Source organism: Lepisosteus oculatus, chromosome 19, assembly GCF_040954835.1.
Source record: "Lepisosteus oculatus isolate fLepOcu1 chromosome 19, fLepOcu1.hap2, whole genome shotgun sequence".
Classification (NCBI taxonomy): domain Eukaryota; kingdom Metazoa; phylum Chordata; class Actinopteri; order Semionotiformes; family Lepisosteidae; genus Lepisosteus; species Lepisosteus oculatus.
Genome location: NC_090714.1, coordinates 12,687,433 through 12,705,435, shown reverse-complemented (window position 1 = coordinate 12,705,435; position 18,003 = coordinate 12,687,433). Strand labels below are relative to the sequence as shown.

Sequence of the window (18,003 nt, the reverse complement as noted above, 5' to 3'; positions counted from 1 at the left end):
TGCCGGAGGTGATAATTGACTGAAATATGTGAATTTACATTGATCGGCACGCTAGTACAGTTAGACACACAAGTCTGAGAGTGCATTGCTTCTACATCACAGACGTTAACTATACACCTTTTTTCAGCTCCACTGGTGAGCCGTTTTTTCATCATGATCATTTTATAGCTTTTCAGGTGCTTCTAAAGAGGAGATCGTGCTTTACTCACACGGCAGTCTCACGTGGCACATACAGGAGAAGCGTGTTATAGCAATCGCACCCACTGTACAATCAAGCCAAGACTTTCATTCAAGGGACTCTCTGCTAAGTCCCCTGTGTCAGACAGTTTTGGAAGAGGTAATTGCATTTCTCTGCTGGCAGATGACAGTTTTTTTTAGGTGTTTAAAACGAGAATCTCAAAAGCCTGCGCGAACGAAGTAGACAACGATCATCTGAAAACACTCTTTTTGGAGACTCCAGCTGTGCTACAGCTGCCACATAGTCCTAAACAGGGAGCTCCATTATTTTTACACAATGTCAGAGGAACAGAGGATGAACAAGCATCTCTGCGGCACGATGCACAGAGCAACCCCGATCGCTTTTGTGGGCGATTGTGGTTTTAAACACCTTCTGTCAGTGCCTGAGTTTTAAACATTGCCTTTTTGCAGACTTAGTCATCTGATTCATACAAAGCACAATTCCTCCCTGCAACTGTCAGAACAGTTTGTGTGAAAGTCTATTCCTTTTTAAAACCTGTCAGCAACATTTTATCACTGAGCTCAAAACCCCTTCACATCCCACTGGCAGAGAAGTCTGGTGTAAGCCTCCATTTCTCCTCAATCACACACCAAAATGAGCGAATTCTATTACCAAGCGCAATAAAACCCAGCTAATTGGCCCTTATTAACACAATGAGGAGCTGCAAATTAACTTCACTGACGTAGCAAGTGTATTCACTGGAGAGCTGTGGGACCACATGGATACATGTAAATATTATTCTCCTAACGCATAACATCATCTGATTGCTGCTGGGCAACAAGGAAATACTCTGTCTATTAATTTCTTAATACTGACACTGAAAATGTAAGACTGAAATAATTCTTCTGAAGTTTAACAAAGGATTAAAAAAAATAATAAGTACGTTAAAAACCAAAGCTTATTTTGGATTTCACATTTGAAAAAAGCACTTCTCGACACAAGGTATTCATTTTTTTTCCCTGCAAGTACGGCATGCATAATGTAATAACTAGCAAGCATTGCTTTCGTCTGCAATTAACAAAATCACAGGAAATGTGTAATTTAAATAGTGGTTCGGTTCATTCCCTAGTGTTGTTTGCATGTGTGATATTTTGCAAATAATTATGTAGTGGATGAAAATAAACACAGATCAAATCTTCATTGTAGCACAATTTACTTCACCCTCATGACCCCCTTATAGCACAAGTATTGAAAGAACACACAATTACAGGGGCTTCTTTTTTGGCTCAGTTACTGTGCGCAAGAAAAAAAAACCCCAAGTTAAACAAAAGATGGAGTAATTGCAGAGGAAGCCTGCATTTAATTATGAAATATGGCGATTGCTCATGAAGATCAAATGCAGCCTGCTTGAATTAAAGTTCCTGCAGGAGAAGTAAAAGTGTGGATGCAGAATGCGCTCTATTCCATTTCCTCTTTGGTCTGGCCTCACTGGCACCAGCAGCGCATGAAGTACTCATTCACTGCAGACAAGCACACTTACACTGAGCAGAGGCACCCAGGCAGTGCTTCAGGAGCCCTATTACACACAAAACAGCTTGTCCTTGAAAATCCAGGACCAGATAACAGCTGCCAGCTCTTCAGACTCCTTTATCTGACATTAAAGGATTTTCATTAAAAATTAAATAAATGTGGGCAGCACTGTGGCACAGTGGTTAGTGTTGATGCCTCACAGTGCTGGGGCCCTGGGTTCAATTCCCCGTGTGCTACTACAGGGTTTGCATGTTCTCGTTGGGTTTGGGTGGGTTTTCTCTTGGTACTATGGTTCCCTTCCATAGTCCAAAGACAAACTGTATTGGCAGGTTAGTTGGCTTTTGAGAAAATTGACCTTGGTATGAGTGTGGGTGTGTCTGTGTAATCTGCCCTGCGATGGACTGACGTCCCTTCCAAGGTGTACCCTGCCTTGTGCCCCTTGCTTGCAGGGATAGACTCCATCTCCCCTGAGTACTCCCCTCCTACTGGATAACGCAGATAAAACATAAGCACAGGGCAAGGAAGATTATTACATTCAGTGAAGCAATCACATAATACAATATTTTATTTCATATAGCAATATTTCTACATCTCTGTTGAAGTAAAACAGTAGAGGAAAAACTTGGGCAGAAAACCTATTGGCAATTCATAATTTTGGAGGAATAAATCTGTCCATTGTGTTTCGCTACAGGCTTTTTAGGGAGTCTTTTTAAATGCTTCAGTAATCACTCTTTTTTATTGATCACATTTAAAACAAGGATGCGATGCAGGGAATTCTTTATGCGTGTGCATTAAATAATGCAGATAAATTAAAAAAAATGCTTCAGTAAGCTTTTGTTAAGACTCACAACTGCTTTCTTTACCCAAGTAAATAAAAAAAAATCAAAGTTTTCTTTTTAAAAAGAATCAAGTCAAGATTGAATATTAAACTGTGAACATATTGTTATTATCATTTACTTATCTCCCTATTCTGTTTGAAATTGGTAGTTGATCTACCCAGCTCGCCACTGCGATTTCAGCAAGGGAGTATGGCCCTTGTGCACTGCCAGTTCCATCTCTGCAGTGTCTAATGGACAATTAGCCTAGGAGACAGGAGTAACATGGATCTTGATAGCAACAAGGCTAACTCACAGGCGTGGCTAGTGAAGGATACCTTCGCTGGCTCAACTTCAGTGGTGGGCCTGTGATGTTGTGATTGTGTCAGGAATTTCTTCAGGTTTCCCAGCAACCAGCGAGGCATTTGTGACTGGTCATCAGCACCACACCCATTCAGAGGAGCCACAGCCCTGCCCTTGCCTGTCCTCTGGTTGATCGCCGAGCACACCATGCTGCCAAATTCATGGAACGAGAGAGTGTGAGCTCTGAACAGACCAGAACTGGAATGCTAATCCCACAGCGAAATATATCGACTGAAGATCAATTTCTTTCTTATTGCATCTTATTTTCTTCTGCTGCCCAGTGCTTACTGCTAGAATAAAAAAAGCATGCAGAGCACTACTGAAAACCAAGCCACTCAGATGTTCTTACCCATTCAGCCTGCCACAGCATTCTTTTTTAAAGTGGAAATACTGATAGGACCTCTGGGGAGGATTGTATATGAAAGTGTTGGGAAGGAGACACACCAAGAACTCAGCTTAGGCCTTCCCAAGATGCTCAATCCATACAGACATAATTCTGAACCCAGGGTGAGTCCTGTAGTCCAGACGTCACCAGCTTGAGCCCAGGCCGTGTCATTAGACAATTATTTTTGTCACCAAATGTTTGTCAGGCAAGATCTGCAAAATGTACAAGTAACTTAGGAATCAGAAGCTACTGAGTGTTGAGTTAGCCTTTTGAGCTAGGAATAGGGGTTAATTTGACAATTCACAAACAATTATATGATACAATGTAGAGTAGAAATAATACTTCACCATATAGCCAAACTACTTCATCTATGTCCTAACATTTACTGCTTTTTTCAACTCCTAAGATTTTGACTGTATTCTTGAAAAATAAATACTAAAACAGACAAACTGATTTGTCAAATAGAAAATAGCCAACTGATGTTTAGGGATACCCAGAAACCTGCTTTGAAACCTTTTGTCTTTCCCCAGAGGAGACAGGTGAAGACATCCAGCCCTCATTGGCCTCAAAGCAAGTGAGAAGGACTCACAATATTGAATTGTGCATCGCACTGCAGCAGCTCTCCCAGAGAGACTGTTGTCTTTAAGATGGCTAAATCAGAAGTGTGGGGAGGCCTCTTTTGATCAGTTAATTTTGAGACAGATGATGTTTTTAGTCATCCGTGCTGAGACATAATAGGAGAAGAAGCTAAACTTCTCCCGAAGCTTAGTGCAGAGGCAGAAAACACTGCACAGCCAATTAAAAATACACGGGAAACAATTTGCAGGGAAAAAAAAAGACAAATTTGTCTGCGTCAGCCATATGGCTAGCTGGAAAAATTATATCTGACACATAGCAGAGAAGCTTGTTTGAAAAGTAAAAAGATTCCAGTACTTTCTGTCAGAATAACTATCCAAATTAATTGTAATTTTTAACAATTTCAGCAGGTGCCAGAACGTCCACAATTTATTTTCAAAATTCCATTTCAAGCGTAAAATCAGCCACTTAAATTGAAATGAAATAAAACTCCTAATTGAAAGCAGTCCTTTGCCCAGTTCAAAGGAGAGTAGAAGGAACAGTAATAACTTTAGCTTTATTTTGAAAACTTTCCAGGAATGCCTTCAGCATGAAATTCAATAGGTCATCTGTTTTATACCTCCCCCTTTCAGAGCACATTGAAGCTCCTGCTCAGTTTTAAGTATTAGAATGGTATTCCACGCTCTTAATGTAACCCAAGGGATATAAGCATCCTGCTAGAGAAAAGATTGGTCCTACAAACCAAGAAGCACTGCTTCAGCCCAACCTTGGACTACCAGAGTTAAACTGAGTTTACATTTGGCCCAGGTTAGCACCAATTATCCATACAGAGATAGCAGCTGAAATTCAGAGAGCAAACGATAAAGAAAAATGCGGAAAAGACAAATTCCTAATAGAAGAAATTGTATATGGCTAATAAAGTGATCTTATCTGATCTTGATATGGTTAGTGCTTCTGCCTGGATTGGATTGTGAACTGCGATGCCTTATGTGCAGATGCCTCGCATGCGACTCATGTGTCCATGTGACTTTTCTCCAGGTGCTCTTGTGTTCACCCACCTTCCTTATGTTAAGTTCATTTGTGTCTAAATGACCCTTGTGTATATTTGCACGCCATACAATAGACTGGCAGACACATCTGTATGTAGTCCCACCTTCCACCCGACTTATCTGGCATAGCTTCTTATTAACAGGAATGAGCAACATCCCGATAACGGATAAACATTGAGAGGGTTTGTGGGGAGAAATGACAAATGACAAGCTAGATGCTGGAGGGCAGTTCATGTTTGAATAAAGTCCAGCCAGGGAAGCTGGGACTTCCTGAAGGAACAGCTGAATCACTTCTGCAAGTGGGGAGATCCCCATTTTAAACCTTATATGCAGTGTTTTTTCCAAAGATAGCCTATATTGCCAGCATTTGTTCGGATAGAGGAAGTTTGTAGGCTGAAATAAGGTGCATAAGTTTCCCCAACTTTCTAAGCTTAGAGCATTAAGCAAGGAACACAACTTTTTTTTTTAATACACAGTGCAGTACAAAGATATCACACACACCCGAAGGGAATCCCCATGTTAAGATGCAGTTGAGCAATAATTATATTGCATAAAGTTAATACTCTTTTGGAAGAGACAGCAAAGTACTGGACATAGCAGCATGCATAACACTGACTGATGTCTCCATATGTATATGTCTGTATTTCTCTATAAGATATATGCAGTGGAAACAGACCTCCCAGACACTTTCTGAGGAACAAAATGGAAAGCTCTCGTCACATTCTGTGGCTTGCGGTTTCTATGGTGATTTTAGAAAATCCGATTCCACGTCTGGAGCTGTGGTTGTTTTTATCGAACCCACTGAACAGAGCATATCATAGCTGAACTGGAAATGATAAGAATCATCACGCACTCTACAGGCAACCTGGAATAGATGGTTTCAGGAAATACGCCAACATAATGTGAGAACAGGACAGAGGCAATTTCTGCCCTCTATTTTCTGCTAAAAAAAGGGATGGAGAGTGTATTGTTTATTTTTACAGATACTTACTGAATATATGAAAAAACAGAAGCCACCCAAAACCCAAAAGTAGCATGATTTTAAAAGTCAATGTTTAGTTGGATTGTTTATGTCTTCACAGCGAAATAAACTGATGAAACATGTACAGAAAATTGGAAATGTGGTCATTTTGGTTTAACGTTGATATAATGTATTTTATTTATTTAAATTGGAGAACTCTGTCAGGGGGGCTCATATACAGCCAAGTATCATGCAGCTAATTGCTAGTTACCTTTTCCAGATGGCCTACAGGTATATAAAATGGGAGAAAGTGAAAATGGAAAAAGAAACAGACCTTCACTTTAGCAGTCAGACGCCTGGTGAAATCATTTCCATAGGAAAGGTACTGCAGGTGAACAACCTTCATTTAATTATTCGCTTTTACATAATGAAGGTACAAAAATAATTTGAAGACCTCACCTGAGCCTCTGCTGTTCCTTCCGAATGATAGTGCTCTCACCCTGCCCGAGAGCTGCCCAGTTACATTGGGCTGTCTCTCTGGCTTACAGACCAGGGACAAGGAAAGGCATATTTTTCAAAAACTTGAATGGCTAGATACGGAAACACAGCACTATGTTTTCTGCACATACTGTATAGCATCTGCTTGACCTCTTTCATTCCTCTGAGCAAGTCAGGAGTACAAAACACAGGTGAAAAGGTGACGAGACAAATGATGCAAGTGTTACAACATTCGCTGTAAGCAAAGCTGACTGCATGAAAAATTGGACTGGTGCTGTAATGGAGGAGAAACCAGAATTACTGATCAATGTGGTAAAGACATAGAACCTTCAGGACAAGACAGAACATTTTTAAACAATATCTCTTGTTTTGAGGAAGAGGGGAATGTTTGCTTCCAAAGGGTTTTAAAGTTAAGCTGTTCTGCAGAATCAACTACTTCTGATCTATCTTCATTATTATTCCAGGGGTACCACACCAGGTCTGAAGTAATGAGATACTGCTCCATTGACCATTTAATGAACAGTAAAAAACACAGATCTACATTATAAAAACAAGAAACATCCAATACAACAGGGACTAATGTGAATTAGTAATCCATTACTTCAGGATTCTGTTGCCCCTCACAGAAAAGCAATTTAATTTTCTCCTTTTGCCTCTTGTTAACATGTTCTGTAGTCGTGCCAGTGGATCTTGAGAATATTACATCTGCTCAGGACAGCGGGGTGTTGATTAAAACCTGCGAAAAGCAGGACACCAAGATTTATCCAGGAATCAAACTGGGATTGCGATGGGCTAATTTTTAATTAATTTCTGATTAACCATGAACACAATACCACATATGCAATAACATCTTTTGGGAAACTGCAGCCAACTGAAGAAAAAAAAACAAGGGAAATTTCCACACATCCATCTAGTTTTTTAATTAAAGCAGGACAGGATCACAGGGGGAGCCGGAGCCCATCCCAGCAAGCAACAGGCACAAACCGGGGTACACGCTGGACAGGCTGCACTGGGGGGAGACACACAGACACCAACAGGCACACACTCACACCAGGGCCAATGCTACAGAATTATCCCATCGGCATGTCTTTGGGCTATGGAAGAAAACCAGAGCACCAGAAGGAAACCCACGCAAACACAGGGAGAACACACAAACTCCACGTGGACGGGAATCGAGCCCAGCCCTGTAATTCAGCAAATGCTAACCACAGTGCCACCGTGCCGCCCAATTTCCTGGGTCCGAGAAACAACCGCAAAATCCTCCGTGCAGTGTAGCTTGAAAAGCATCTCAAGGCACTGGGGTTAAGAAATTAATTAATTAATCAAGGTTAATAAATTATTTGTCATCCATCCCTTGGCAGAAAGGCACACCTTCCTGTGGAGAGATCACCTGGTGCCTCGCCTGGAAGCACAGGACACACAGTGGAATTTCACCCTGGGTGGGACACTAGTCCATACACATACACAAGTAGACAGGGACAGTTTGGAGACCCAAACTGATTAAGCCTGCATGGTTTAGGAAGGTGGGAAGTAATCTCTTAAATCGACTCTTAAATGGAAGGAAACTCTACAACTCTTCACAGAGGCTCCCCAGTCTGGAACGGAACCCAAGATTCAAGATTTAATGGATAGAAACTCTAACTCACATAAGTAGAACCACACAGCTCAATAGGTTTTTTTTTATTACAATCAAAGCCAGTTCATTGTATCTATCAAAACAAAAACAGCACGATTGCTTAGTTTTTTAAATTTATTTCCAAGCAAACATTTCATCTCTAGCTCACAGTCAGTTCCCATAAGCAATTCTACTTGTAATATATTTAACTATATCGGGCCGCAGCAAGACCAGAAATGAAACAAAACATGACTCATGTATTGAGTGTATAATGAGACGGAATCAAAGGTCTAGTTTTCAAAAAACACATTTCTTTGAGACCAAGAAGGTTTGTATTCATAAAACAAAAATCCATACAACACATTCTCCAGAAAGTGAGGTTAATTGCAATTTTTTGAAACAGGAAAACCCCCTGCTAGGGCAACATTTAAAAGAAACAACCAACAGCGTTTAAAGAATGGATTTAATGGGTTATTTAATTTAAACCATTTGGATGGTGAATATTTCTAAGGGGCTGTGGGGAGATTTTCAAATGATAATGCCAGTTGTGATTAAAAAATCACTATTTAGCATAAATTTGGGCATTTTCATTTGGCAATTAAGCACATTTCTTTATTAAGAAATCACCCTCATTTGAATTGCAAATGCATGTTGATTTACATAAGTATTAACAACCATCGATATTTGCAACTATGACATGTTTGTGTGGGAATTTTAAAGGAAATCAGTGTTAATTATTGTTTTTGGGGAGGCAATGTGCTTCTAAAAAAGGGTGGCTTTAGTTAAACAGTTACATAACCAGTCTTTGCTGCATAGGCTTTAGAGAAAATAATGGTCTTGCTGGGAGCTGAAACTGCAAATGTTCTTCCTGACTTTGAAGACCCTGAGACTGACAGAGCCCAGCATCAACAGTGACAGCACAGGACCAGGCATAACATTTTAGATGCTGCTGATCTGGAATCTTGATTGTGACTGGATAACAGAGCTATTGCCGACCTTCTTGAATCTCATGGGAAGATTTTCGACAAATAGAGGTCATACTGTACCTCCATATGCAGGGGTCCTTCTGTGTCCTTACAGAGAGTTACTCGTGACTTGACAGGGCTCAGTCAATGCACCCTGTCTGTATACATCAGTATGTATCAATGCCTGCATTGATCAAAAGAGTTAACTTTCCTTAAGTTGGTGCCCCACTCAATGACATCGACTGCACATACCTCGCACTCAAACAGCCACTAGCGAATACAAATTGATTTATAAAAAAATATTCTCTAAAAGTGTGGCTGATTTGGGATCTATTGCTCAGTGTGTCAAACAAACATTATGTGAACAATCCACTTTCACCTGCCATGATCTTAATATTTTGACACGATCCAGTATTAAACTACTTTAAGGGAAGAAATGGTCTAAATGGTATATAGATAAGCACAGAAATAAATATGATAATTCAATACGTTTTAGTGAAAAGCATCTTATTGAAATGTATTGTACAGTTAGGAATGAAACATAATTCATCCATTATAGCAAATTCAAGGATGTGAGCTGCATTGCAAGACTATACTATACAACATATTTAATAGAGATAAACCTTTATCACAGCCGTGGACACATACAGTATGTTGTGACCTATCCTGTGGATTGTGTGTATGAGAGTACAGTATGTACAATTAATTCTAGGTAAGAGGAAGGGAATTTCAATACAAGCTGTTATTAAATTCTGAATAAGCTGGAAAAATAAGGACAAAACAAGCCATATACCAATTGTGTTTTGCTGTGAGGTTTAAGTGTCTGGCTTGTGGAATATACCTTCTGGTTTATTCATCCCAAATATTCACAGAGCAACAGTCCCGGCTGTGGCTGTTCAAAGAACAGGAAAACCCCCCCTGGGTTGGAGAAACCCCAGCAACAAGAGCAAAGGATTGTGTCAAAGAGATGAGAGTGAGGAGTCCGCAGCTGCGGGGATTCTGCCCTTTCTACCAGACTGCCAGAAATGACAGCGTCTGTATCTGAAGATGCGCTCAGGCTGGGTCTGTTGCAGCTCTGGTCAGTCACGTTAAAATACAACCCACTGGCCCAGAAGGCGATTTCCCTTGTAACGAAAAGGAGGCTCACACGTTCCCAAACACGACGTTGAGATGTCAGTAAGGTGCGGATTTTACTGGAAATCGGCCACTTCGCGCTGATGGAAGCCTGACGTATCGCCACCATGCAGCTCGAGGTCTTTGTCACGTTCAGCAGCTGTTTACACAGAAGCGGGGCTAGGAGAGCTCTCCTGCCTATGTGCCGTGTTTCTCCACAGCTGCTGTCTCTCTTTCCTCCTGCTCGACAGCACAGTTCAGCTCCTGCTTCACAGCTAAAGGAGCTTCACTTCCTTACTCATCCAGTCCGGGTTACAAGGACTCTCCTAATCCGCATACCAACTATCAGCCCCCCAAAATGATTCTCTGTCTGATTTCCAGTCCCTCCAGCTTTAAGATCCAGCAGCTATATCACCCTGCAACTCACCACTGGCAGCCCACTGAAGCTCAGCAGGTGTGAGCCTGGTCAGTACCTGGATGGGAGACCTCCTGGGAAAAACTAAGGTTGCTGCTGGAAGAGGTGTTAGTGGAGCCAGTAGAGGGCGCTCACCCTGCAGTCTGTGTGGGTCCTAATGCCCCAGTATGGTGATGGGGACACTATATGGTAAAAAAGGCACTGTCCTTCAGATGAGATGTACTGTAAAACTGAGGTCCTCACTCTCTGCGGTCATTAAAAATGCCTGGGCGTTTCTCAAAAAGATAAGGGGGTTTACCCAAATGTCCTGCCCAAATTTCCCTATCCTTTACCAGTCATGGCCTCCTAATAATCCCCATCTAATGTATGAAGTGGCTTAATTTATCTGCTGTCCTCCCCACTGATAGCTGGTGTGCAGTGAGTGTACTGGCACATCATCCAGGTTGGGAGTTCCCATTACCTGTAAAGCGCTCTGAGTGGAGTGTACAGAAAAGTGCTATATAAGTGTAAGGGGTTATTATTATTCTTACACCAGACAGATATTACAAATGTGCACGGCATGCGTTTAATACAAGGCTATTCAGAATATTGTGGGTGGGAAATTCCTCACACTCTCAGAATACTAGAGGACGCTGGAGCCTCGTGAATGGCACACTCCAAACATGAGGTGGGATTCCTCCAAAAACAGACATGCAGCTACCCGAAACAGGGCGAAGGGAAAGAGCTGCAGACTGTCTGTCACACGAAAAATAGAAAATGAATTGTTTTTAATTGTTCAATAGTGAATGAATGCCAGCTCTGTACAAAAATAACGAAAGGAAATCACAAAGCCAGTTGTACTAGCTCTCTGAGTAACAGCAGAAGGCCGACTGTACAGGTTTAGGTATATTCTGTTTAATATGAACATTATCTATAGGATATTTGTGGCATACTAACTTGCAATACTCAGAGTACTTAAAACTCCAAATACTTGTACCACGTAAACATACTGAATCTCAATTAAACATGCTTTAATCCAAGGCAGATCCAATACATCTTCTGCACTGTTTCTAAAAATCCACACAGATCTTCCTCACTTGACTTGATAAGGGATGACAGCACTCATTATTTGTCAGGCCATATTTGATTTAAGTAACTTCTTCCCAAACTATTCCATGTCATTGTTCAAAGTAAACAAACCAGAGAGTAATCTTGCATTTGGATGCGATCTGCTCGAATACGTGCACACTGAGACTCGCTAATCTCTCACTCTGTTCCTGGTCTGTTACACAGGGAGAGTTTTCAAGAGGCTCTGTCACAAGGATCAACATGTGCCTGAGGCTGCGTAACTGGAACTGTGTTGTCCCTATAAGGTCATGTCCTACGAGAAAGAGACTATCACTTCCATCAGACAGGAAAAAATAATGTCTCTTGTACAGTATATCTCTGTCATCAAAGACTGCAGCAGACGGCTAAATGAAATTATCAGCAAATCAGGGGTGCTAAAAACAAAGTATGCATGTGCAAAAGGACTCAAATCAAATGTTTAGACACTTTTGGCAGAGAGATATGTAGCACTGGCTGAATCTGTTAAGAACCACGGGGAAAGCCCTCCAGGCTCCTTCTCAGAATGCTAACTTGCAAATTAAATTATTATTTAACATCAACTGCATTATAAGAATTACTGCACGGCGTGTTTTTTTGCATCTCATTTTCAATCACATTGTCACAACGTGAAAATGGAGCGTGCCTTTCTCTAGACACTCTCTCAGATTTTGCATCAGTACTCTCTCTGCGTCTTAACCGTCTGGGGGGCAATCTGTTGCAACTTCACACCTTCCAGCTTGGCAAGAGGCTGCGGAGACCTGGCATTAAAACACTGTAATACCACCACCGCTGACACTTGATTTGGATTCAGGCTATCCAAATCAGGTTTTAAGAAAAGGCTGGCACGCCAGCTGCCCTGTGTTTGCACATAGAAAGCCAAAGCATAAACAGAAGGACAACAACGTTCTTACCTGCTCATGGTACTCAATGCCCATGCTCAACGTGTTGATCAGGATGGCGATCATAATCCCCCGGTTAAAATATTTGCTCTCCACTATCCACCTGAGTCGATCGCAGAACGCATCCCAGCACCGCCTGACGCGGTTTTTCTCCTTCGGTCTGCGCTGCCGGTGCGCGCGGCAGCCCAGGTGGTCCGCGCCGTGCCGCAGGTCCTGCGTGAACTCGTAAACCATGTTGGAGTCCGACTCTCCGCTCTCGGAGTCGCTGGGCTCCAGCTCGGGGTTCTCCAGGACCCTGGCGCAGTACGGGCACTTCGCCAGCTCACAGGACAGCTGGCCGGGCACAGTACCGGACACAGGGAAGGGAATGCTGAGGCCCGAGAGCCGGCTCGATCCCCGACACACCCCTGAAAAACACGGGAGAAACGGCACCGATGTGAGACATATTTGGGTTAACCTATTCAGTATCTTGTATGTGGTAATCTGTATAGCGCAAGTGAAGTTGTGTTTATTCTCTGACCCAGGGAAAAGTGTGTGGTGTGGGACTGTTGAGGAGAGAATGAAGGCTCGCTCTGCGTCTGTTATTCTTTTTGTTCTTTTTTTTTTTGGTCTGCCAGTTCTTTTTATCGATAAAGTTTGATAATGGGCCAGTGGAAGCTCTGTTTTCCTTCATATGGATGCCTAAAGCCCTAAACCGAACCTAGGACTTTACATTCATTTGGTGGCAGCGGTGTAAACAAAAAAAAGAAGAAGAAAAGGAATAACGGACACAGAGCGAGCCTTCGCTCCCTCCTCAACCGTCCCACACCACACACTTTTCCCTGGGTCAGAGAATAAACACAACTTCACTACCGCATACGAGATACTGAATATGATAACCTAATTACGTCTCACACCAGTTTACGGAGAAGGTCAGGAGAGGCCTCACTTCCATCCCCTCCATCCCTTGCTGGGTCTTTTCCAAGGCCTGCCTTCTGAAGACAGGGGAATCAATAAAGCAGACTGCATCATTGCTGTTGACGCGATTGTTGCGCCTCTCCACTTATTATATTTGATTTCACACCCAAGCCACGGCGAGTCAATTTGTGTAACACTGCGCGTTCTCCCTCATAATCTACTTTCCAAGCAGTGAGTGATATAACAAAGACCTTGTTTAGCATCTTGTAATGAGCTGAAGTCGAGGTGATTCAAACATTAGCAACACTCCACCGCTACCGCGGACTGCAAATGGGAACAACACTCTCAGTCTTTGTCTCCGCTTCAGAAATGACAGCAGCAGAACATGGGCTCAGGGTTTTCATAGCTTAAGCATTTATTTTAACGTTAATTAATCAGGAAACAAAACTGTAACAGATTTTTATGAGAGACACCTGACGGCGAGAATAGCTGTAAAATTATCTTTACTCAGTTTTCTTTTACTGTATTACTCCAAGTAAGACAAAGCTTGAAATACAGTATGGTGCTTGACTTCGTGTTTTTAATTTTTGTTTCATGATTTTGAAGCCCTTTCAGAGAGTAATATACCTTATACTATACATTTGTATAATTTTGCCAGATACACAGTTCTTTGATAAACCTCAAGTCTATAAGTGACAGACAAATTACATAAACATTAGATTGTACTGATAAAGTAAATGTCTTTGCATAGTTTTAAATATGCTTGGGTAGCCAAAGCAATCTAGAGAGTTGGCTGTCACTCCTTTTCTTCATTTGATCCAAGTCTTTTACATATTGTTAAGCACAGCCAGTTCTGTCTCCATCTGTAAAGAGTTCTTCTAAATCGCATTCATTTAAAAAATGATATTTTGTGTGGTACCCAACCAAACACTTTTTGGAACCAAGCCTACAGTCTCATATGTTCTATTCATTCTAAATCTTACTGGTTTAACCTTTGAGTCACTCAACAAGGGAAATAGAAAACAATCCTTATAGGAGCCTAGAGAAGCAGAAATAGCTGGAATTTAATTCAGACCACTGTAGATCCAGCTCTGGACATGATTAGAAGGGTCTTCAATTCTGACATTTTTCAGAATGGAGCCTTGTGTGTCTTGGTTCATGTAGGGATACGCAGTGCCTTGTAAGAACATTCATCCCCTCTGAGTGATATCCTATTTTAATTACAAAGGATGTGTATACTATTTTTTAAGTGAATATTTTCCAGAACGTAAAAGCTCAATCTCAACACCTTTATGGGGGGAAAAAAATGAAATGTCAGCGAAAACTAAAAAGAAAAATATCGATTGCATAAGCAAACACCCCCATGTGCCAATATTTGATGGGAAAACCTTTGGCAGCAAGCAAGTCTTTTTGAATGAGTCTCAATCAGATTTGTACACTGGGATGATGGAATTTCTATCGATTCTTACCTGCAAGACTTGCTCAAACTCTGTCATGTTTGTTGGACAATAATTTTCAAGTCACACTTTTTCTATTGGGTTTCCATCACAACTATGACTCTTTATACTCTTGGATATTCACACTTTTCTTGTAAAGCCACTGTATTTTAGACGTGTGCTCTGGGTCACTGGCATGCTGAAAAGTGAATTTCTTACCCCAATTTTTAATTCTGTTGCAGAGTGAAGCAGGATTTTCTGTCTGTACTTTGGTCCACTCATTTACCACTCAGTTTTGACAAGCTTCCTAGTCTATGCTAATTAGAAGCAACCCATTAACATAGTGCTGTCACAACCATGTTTGACAGTAGGGATAGTGCTCAATGGGTGAAGCACTGGGTTTGCACCAGACATAACTCATTGCATTTAGACCATACTCTTTCAATGTTGTCACATTTGCAATATCACTTAATGCTCTGTTGCAAACCCCATGTGGGATTGGAGATGGATTTTCTCAGTAATAGCTTTCCTCAGCTTTGTGGAGCGATTGGGATTTTGTTTGCTTATAGACATGTTCTTCCATCCCAGCCAGAACTCAGAAGCTCTTTCAAGGCTGTTGATCTCATGGTGATTTCTCTACTTAGTTTATTCCTTGCCCAGGTGAAGGGACTTCTTAATAATAATCATGCTCAAGGTCTTTGAATTTTATTATACTGTACCATTTATCTGATCTGTGCTGTTCTACAAAATGTATCCTTGAGTTGTTTTGAAAGCTGCTTAGTCTTCATTGTATAATCTTTGCTTAAAATTCATTCTCTTACAGTGAACGTGAACCACTATTATTCCGCACAGAGGCCACTCAGCTGTGTGATTTGTCAAAATCACTTTGTGCACCTGAGCCAATTTAGGTTTGCCATAATGAAGGGGGTGATCATTTATGCAATCAATATATTTTAATTTTGGACTATTGTTCGCAGTCTTTGCTGACATATAACTTCTTACTGTTATTCAAGTTCTAAAAGTATTTTAAAAAAATGCAAATCCATCATTTATACTTCAATAAAAAGGAGCATTATTGGAAAGGTACTTTTGCACTTGTTTCATTACTTTATTTAAACTTGTTCCAGTGAGTCACTGTGCGTTGACTGCAAGGGAACAAGTAGAGGTGAAAGGGGAACTGCAGACCCAGACCGGTTATTGAATCTCAGTAACAAAATAAATTGACGGTATTGCAAAATTCTACAAATTCCGAAATTAAGCACAAAATCATAAGCTTTGTGAAAGTACTGTAGGTCGCCATGTTGCCAAGAGTTCACACGAATTGCAACGTGAAGCAGCCCTTCCTGCTCACTAGTCACTGTAACGACTAATGCAGAATGATGTACGAGCAAATAAGTACAGGTTGTGCAGCAGACGTTTCACCACAGAAATGTTCCAACATGATCTGCATGCAGTTAACAAGTATTATTCTAATTATTCTTTTAACTTGGATTAAAAGAAATATTTTCACAAGCCTGCTTGTTTACAATTTAATGGGGCCACTACATGCCACCAGATTCTGAATTGCAGACAGTGACGGCAACATGGCGCCGCGCAAACCTGGAAATTCTATTTTGTGAGGTACACTGGAGGTTTTACACGTTTACTGTGCACGTTTTACTTTCGTTGTGGTTGGAACTGCACTCCTCGATGCCGAAATTCGTTCTAACCCCCCGAAATACAAAAACAGCCCCCTTTAAATCTATTCCAATAAGAAGAAAAACAATTTCAGCTGTCGGTCCTGCAGCTCAGCTCGCACCCAGAGAAAGCTCAGCCGGCCCAGGCTATTGAGGATGGAATTAATCTGCATTCGTTCAATATATTTACAGCGGGGCTGAGCTGTGAGCTGGCGACACAGTGCCGTGAGGTACTGTTGCTCTTACCGTGCTCCCCGACAAGCTGGTGCAGCCTGCCGTAAGGGTCTGGGATGCTGAGGTTGCCTGAGCCCCTGTTCAGGCCCGCAGGGTTGCTGCCGTTTCTCTTGCCCTTGGGTTTTGGCGTGGCGCTGGCCCGGCTGCAGGCCGTGGAAGGGACGATGGTGGGGTAGTTCTTGCCCCCGTTCAGCCCGCCCACCAGCCGGACGTTGCCCGCCACGCTGGAAGACTTCCGCCTGGCCTGCGGCCCGTGAAAGTGGCAGTCTGCGTGGTAGATGCTGTGGACCGACTCCGTGCCCGCCGAGGGGCTCTGCAGGGCGGGCGAGGCCGGAGGAAGCATGAGCTGGGCCCCCGGCCCCACGGTCTTCATCTCCAGGACGTCGCAGATCTCGGAGGGAGCCCGGGTCCCGCGGGGGCTGCCGTTGCTGATGTGGTAGTGGTGGTGGTGGTGGTGGTGGTGGTGGTGGACCAGGTGGTGGATGGAGCGGATCCGGCGCCGGTTCCGCCGCCGCCGGCTGGGGGGGCCGCCACCCGCCCCGCAGCTGTTGGGGTTGACTTTCTTCCGCCTCTTGTTCTGCCAGCTGGCGTAGAGCCGGGCTGCCCGGCGCTTCACCTTGCGGTACAGGTGGCTGATGTACTTGAGCAGCTCCTCGTAGCAGCTGCCCGGCTCGGAGAAGCTGGCCAAGGTGCTGTCGTTGGACAGGTAGCGGGCGCGCTGCTCCTGCATCAGCTGGTTCTCCCGCTGCTTCGTCTCCGAGAACTGGGTTGCGATCACAACCAGGCACAAGTTAATCATGAAGAAGGAGCCCACCTGGGGAATCAGAAACAGCATTTAAAAAAAAACACAAGCAAAAAGCCATTGGCATCTTAATAAACTTATGGTGGCCACAATGCTTGGCCATGCAGAGGTTATACTTCTAAAAGTTAAGTTTAGGATACGTGAAAACGGATGTAAGATTATGAATAATAGTCTTGTTTGTCCCTCTGCATGACTTTTCACTGTTGGTCTGATAAGATAAGGCAGATCATGATTTAAAGATCATATAATATATACACTCCGTTGTTGTTCGTTTAATGGCAAAGGGTGTAACTCGCATCTAATAAAGTCTTTTATATATGCAAGCCCAGGTTGGCACCCTTTTTAAAAAAAAATGAAGCCATACTTACTATGATAAGCAGTATAAAATATATAAAATTGTAAAAGGAATGTGCATCCATAACATAATACATGATGTCCACCCATCCTTCCAATGTTATCACCTGTAAAAGAAAAACAAATTTAAGAAGACAAGATGAGCAGACAGAGTCG

The 18,003-nt window shown here is 42.3% G+C and overlaps 1 protein-coding gene across 3 annotated transcripts in view; it reads right to left on the bottom strand.

Annotated features, from left to right (window-relative positions):
* cacna1ha (calcium channel, voltage-dependent, T type, alpha 1H subunit a) overlaps window positions 1–18,003 on the bottom strand; it is a 79,206-nt gene that overhangs the window by 42,258 nt on the left and 18,945 nt on the right. For all 3 annotated transcript variants that reach the window (XM_015360372.2, XM_069180775.1, XM_069180777.1), the window contains 3 exons: window positions 17,862–17,954; window positions 16,704–17,505; window positions 12,461–12,855 (listed from right to left, as the gene is read on the bottom strand). In XM_015360372.2, coding sequence (XP_015215858.2) covers window positions 12,461–12,855; window positions 16,704–17,505; window positions 17,862–17,954 — 1,290 coding nt within the window. The remainder of the gene's footprint in view (window positions 1–12,460; window positions 12,856–16,703; window positions 17,506–17,861; window positions 17,955–18,003) is intronic.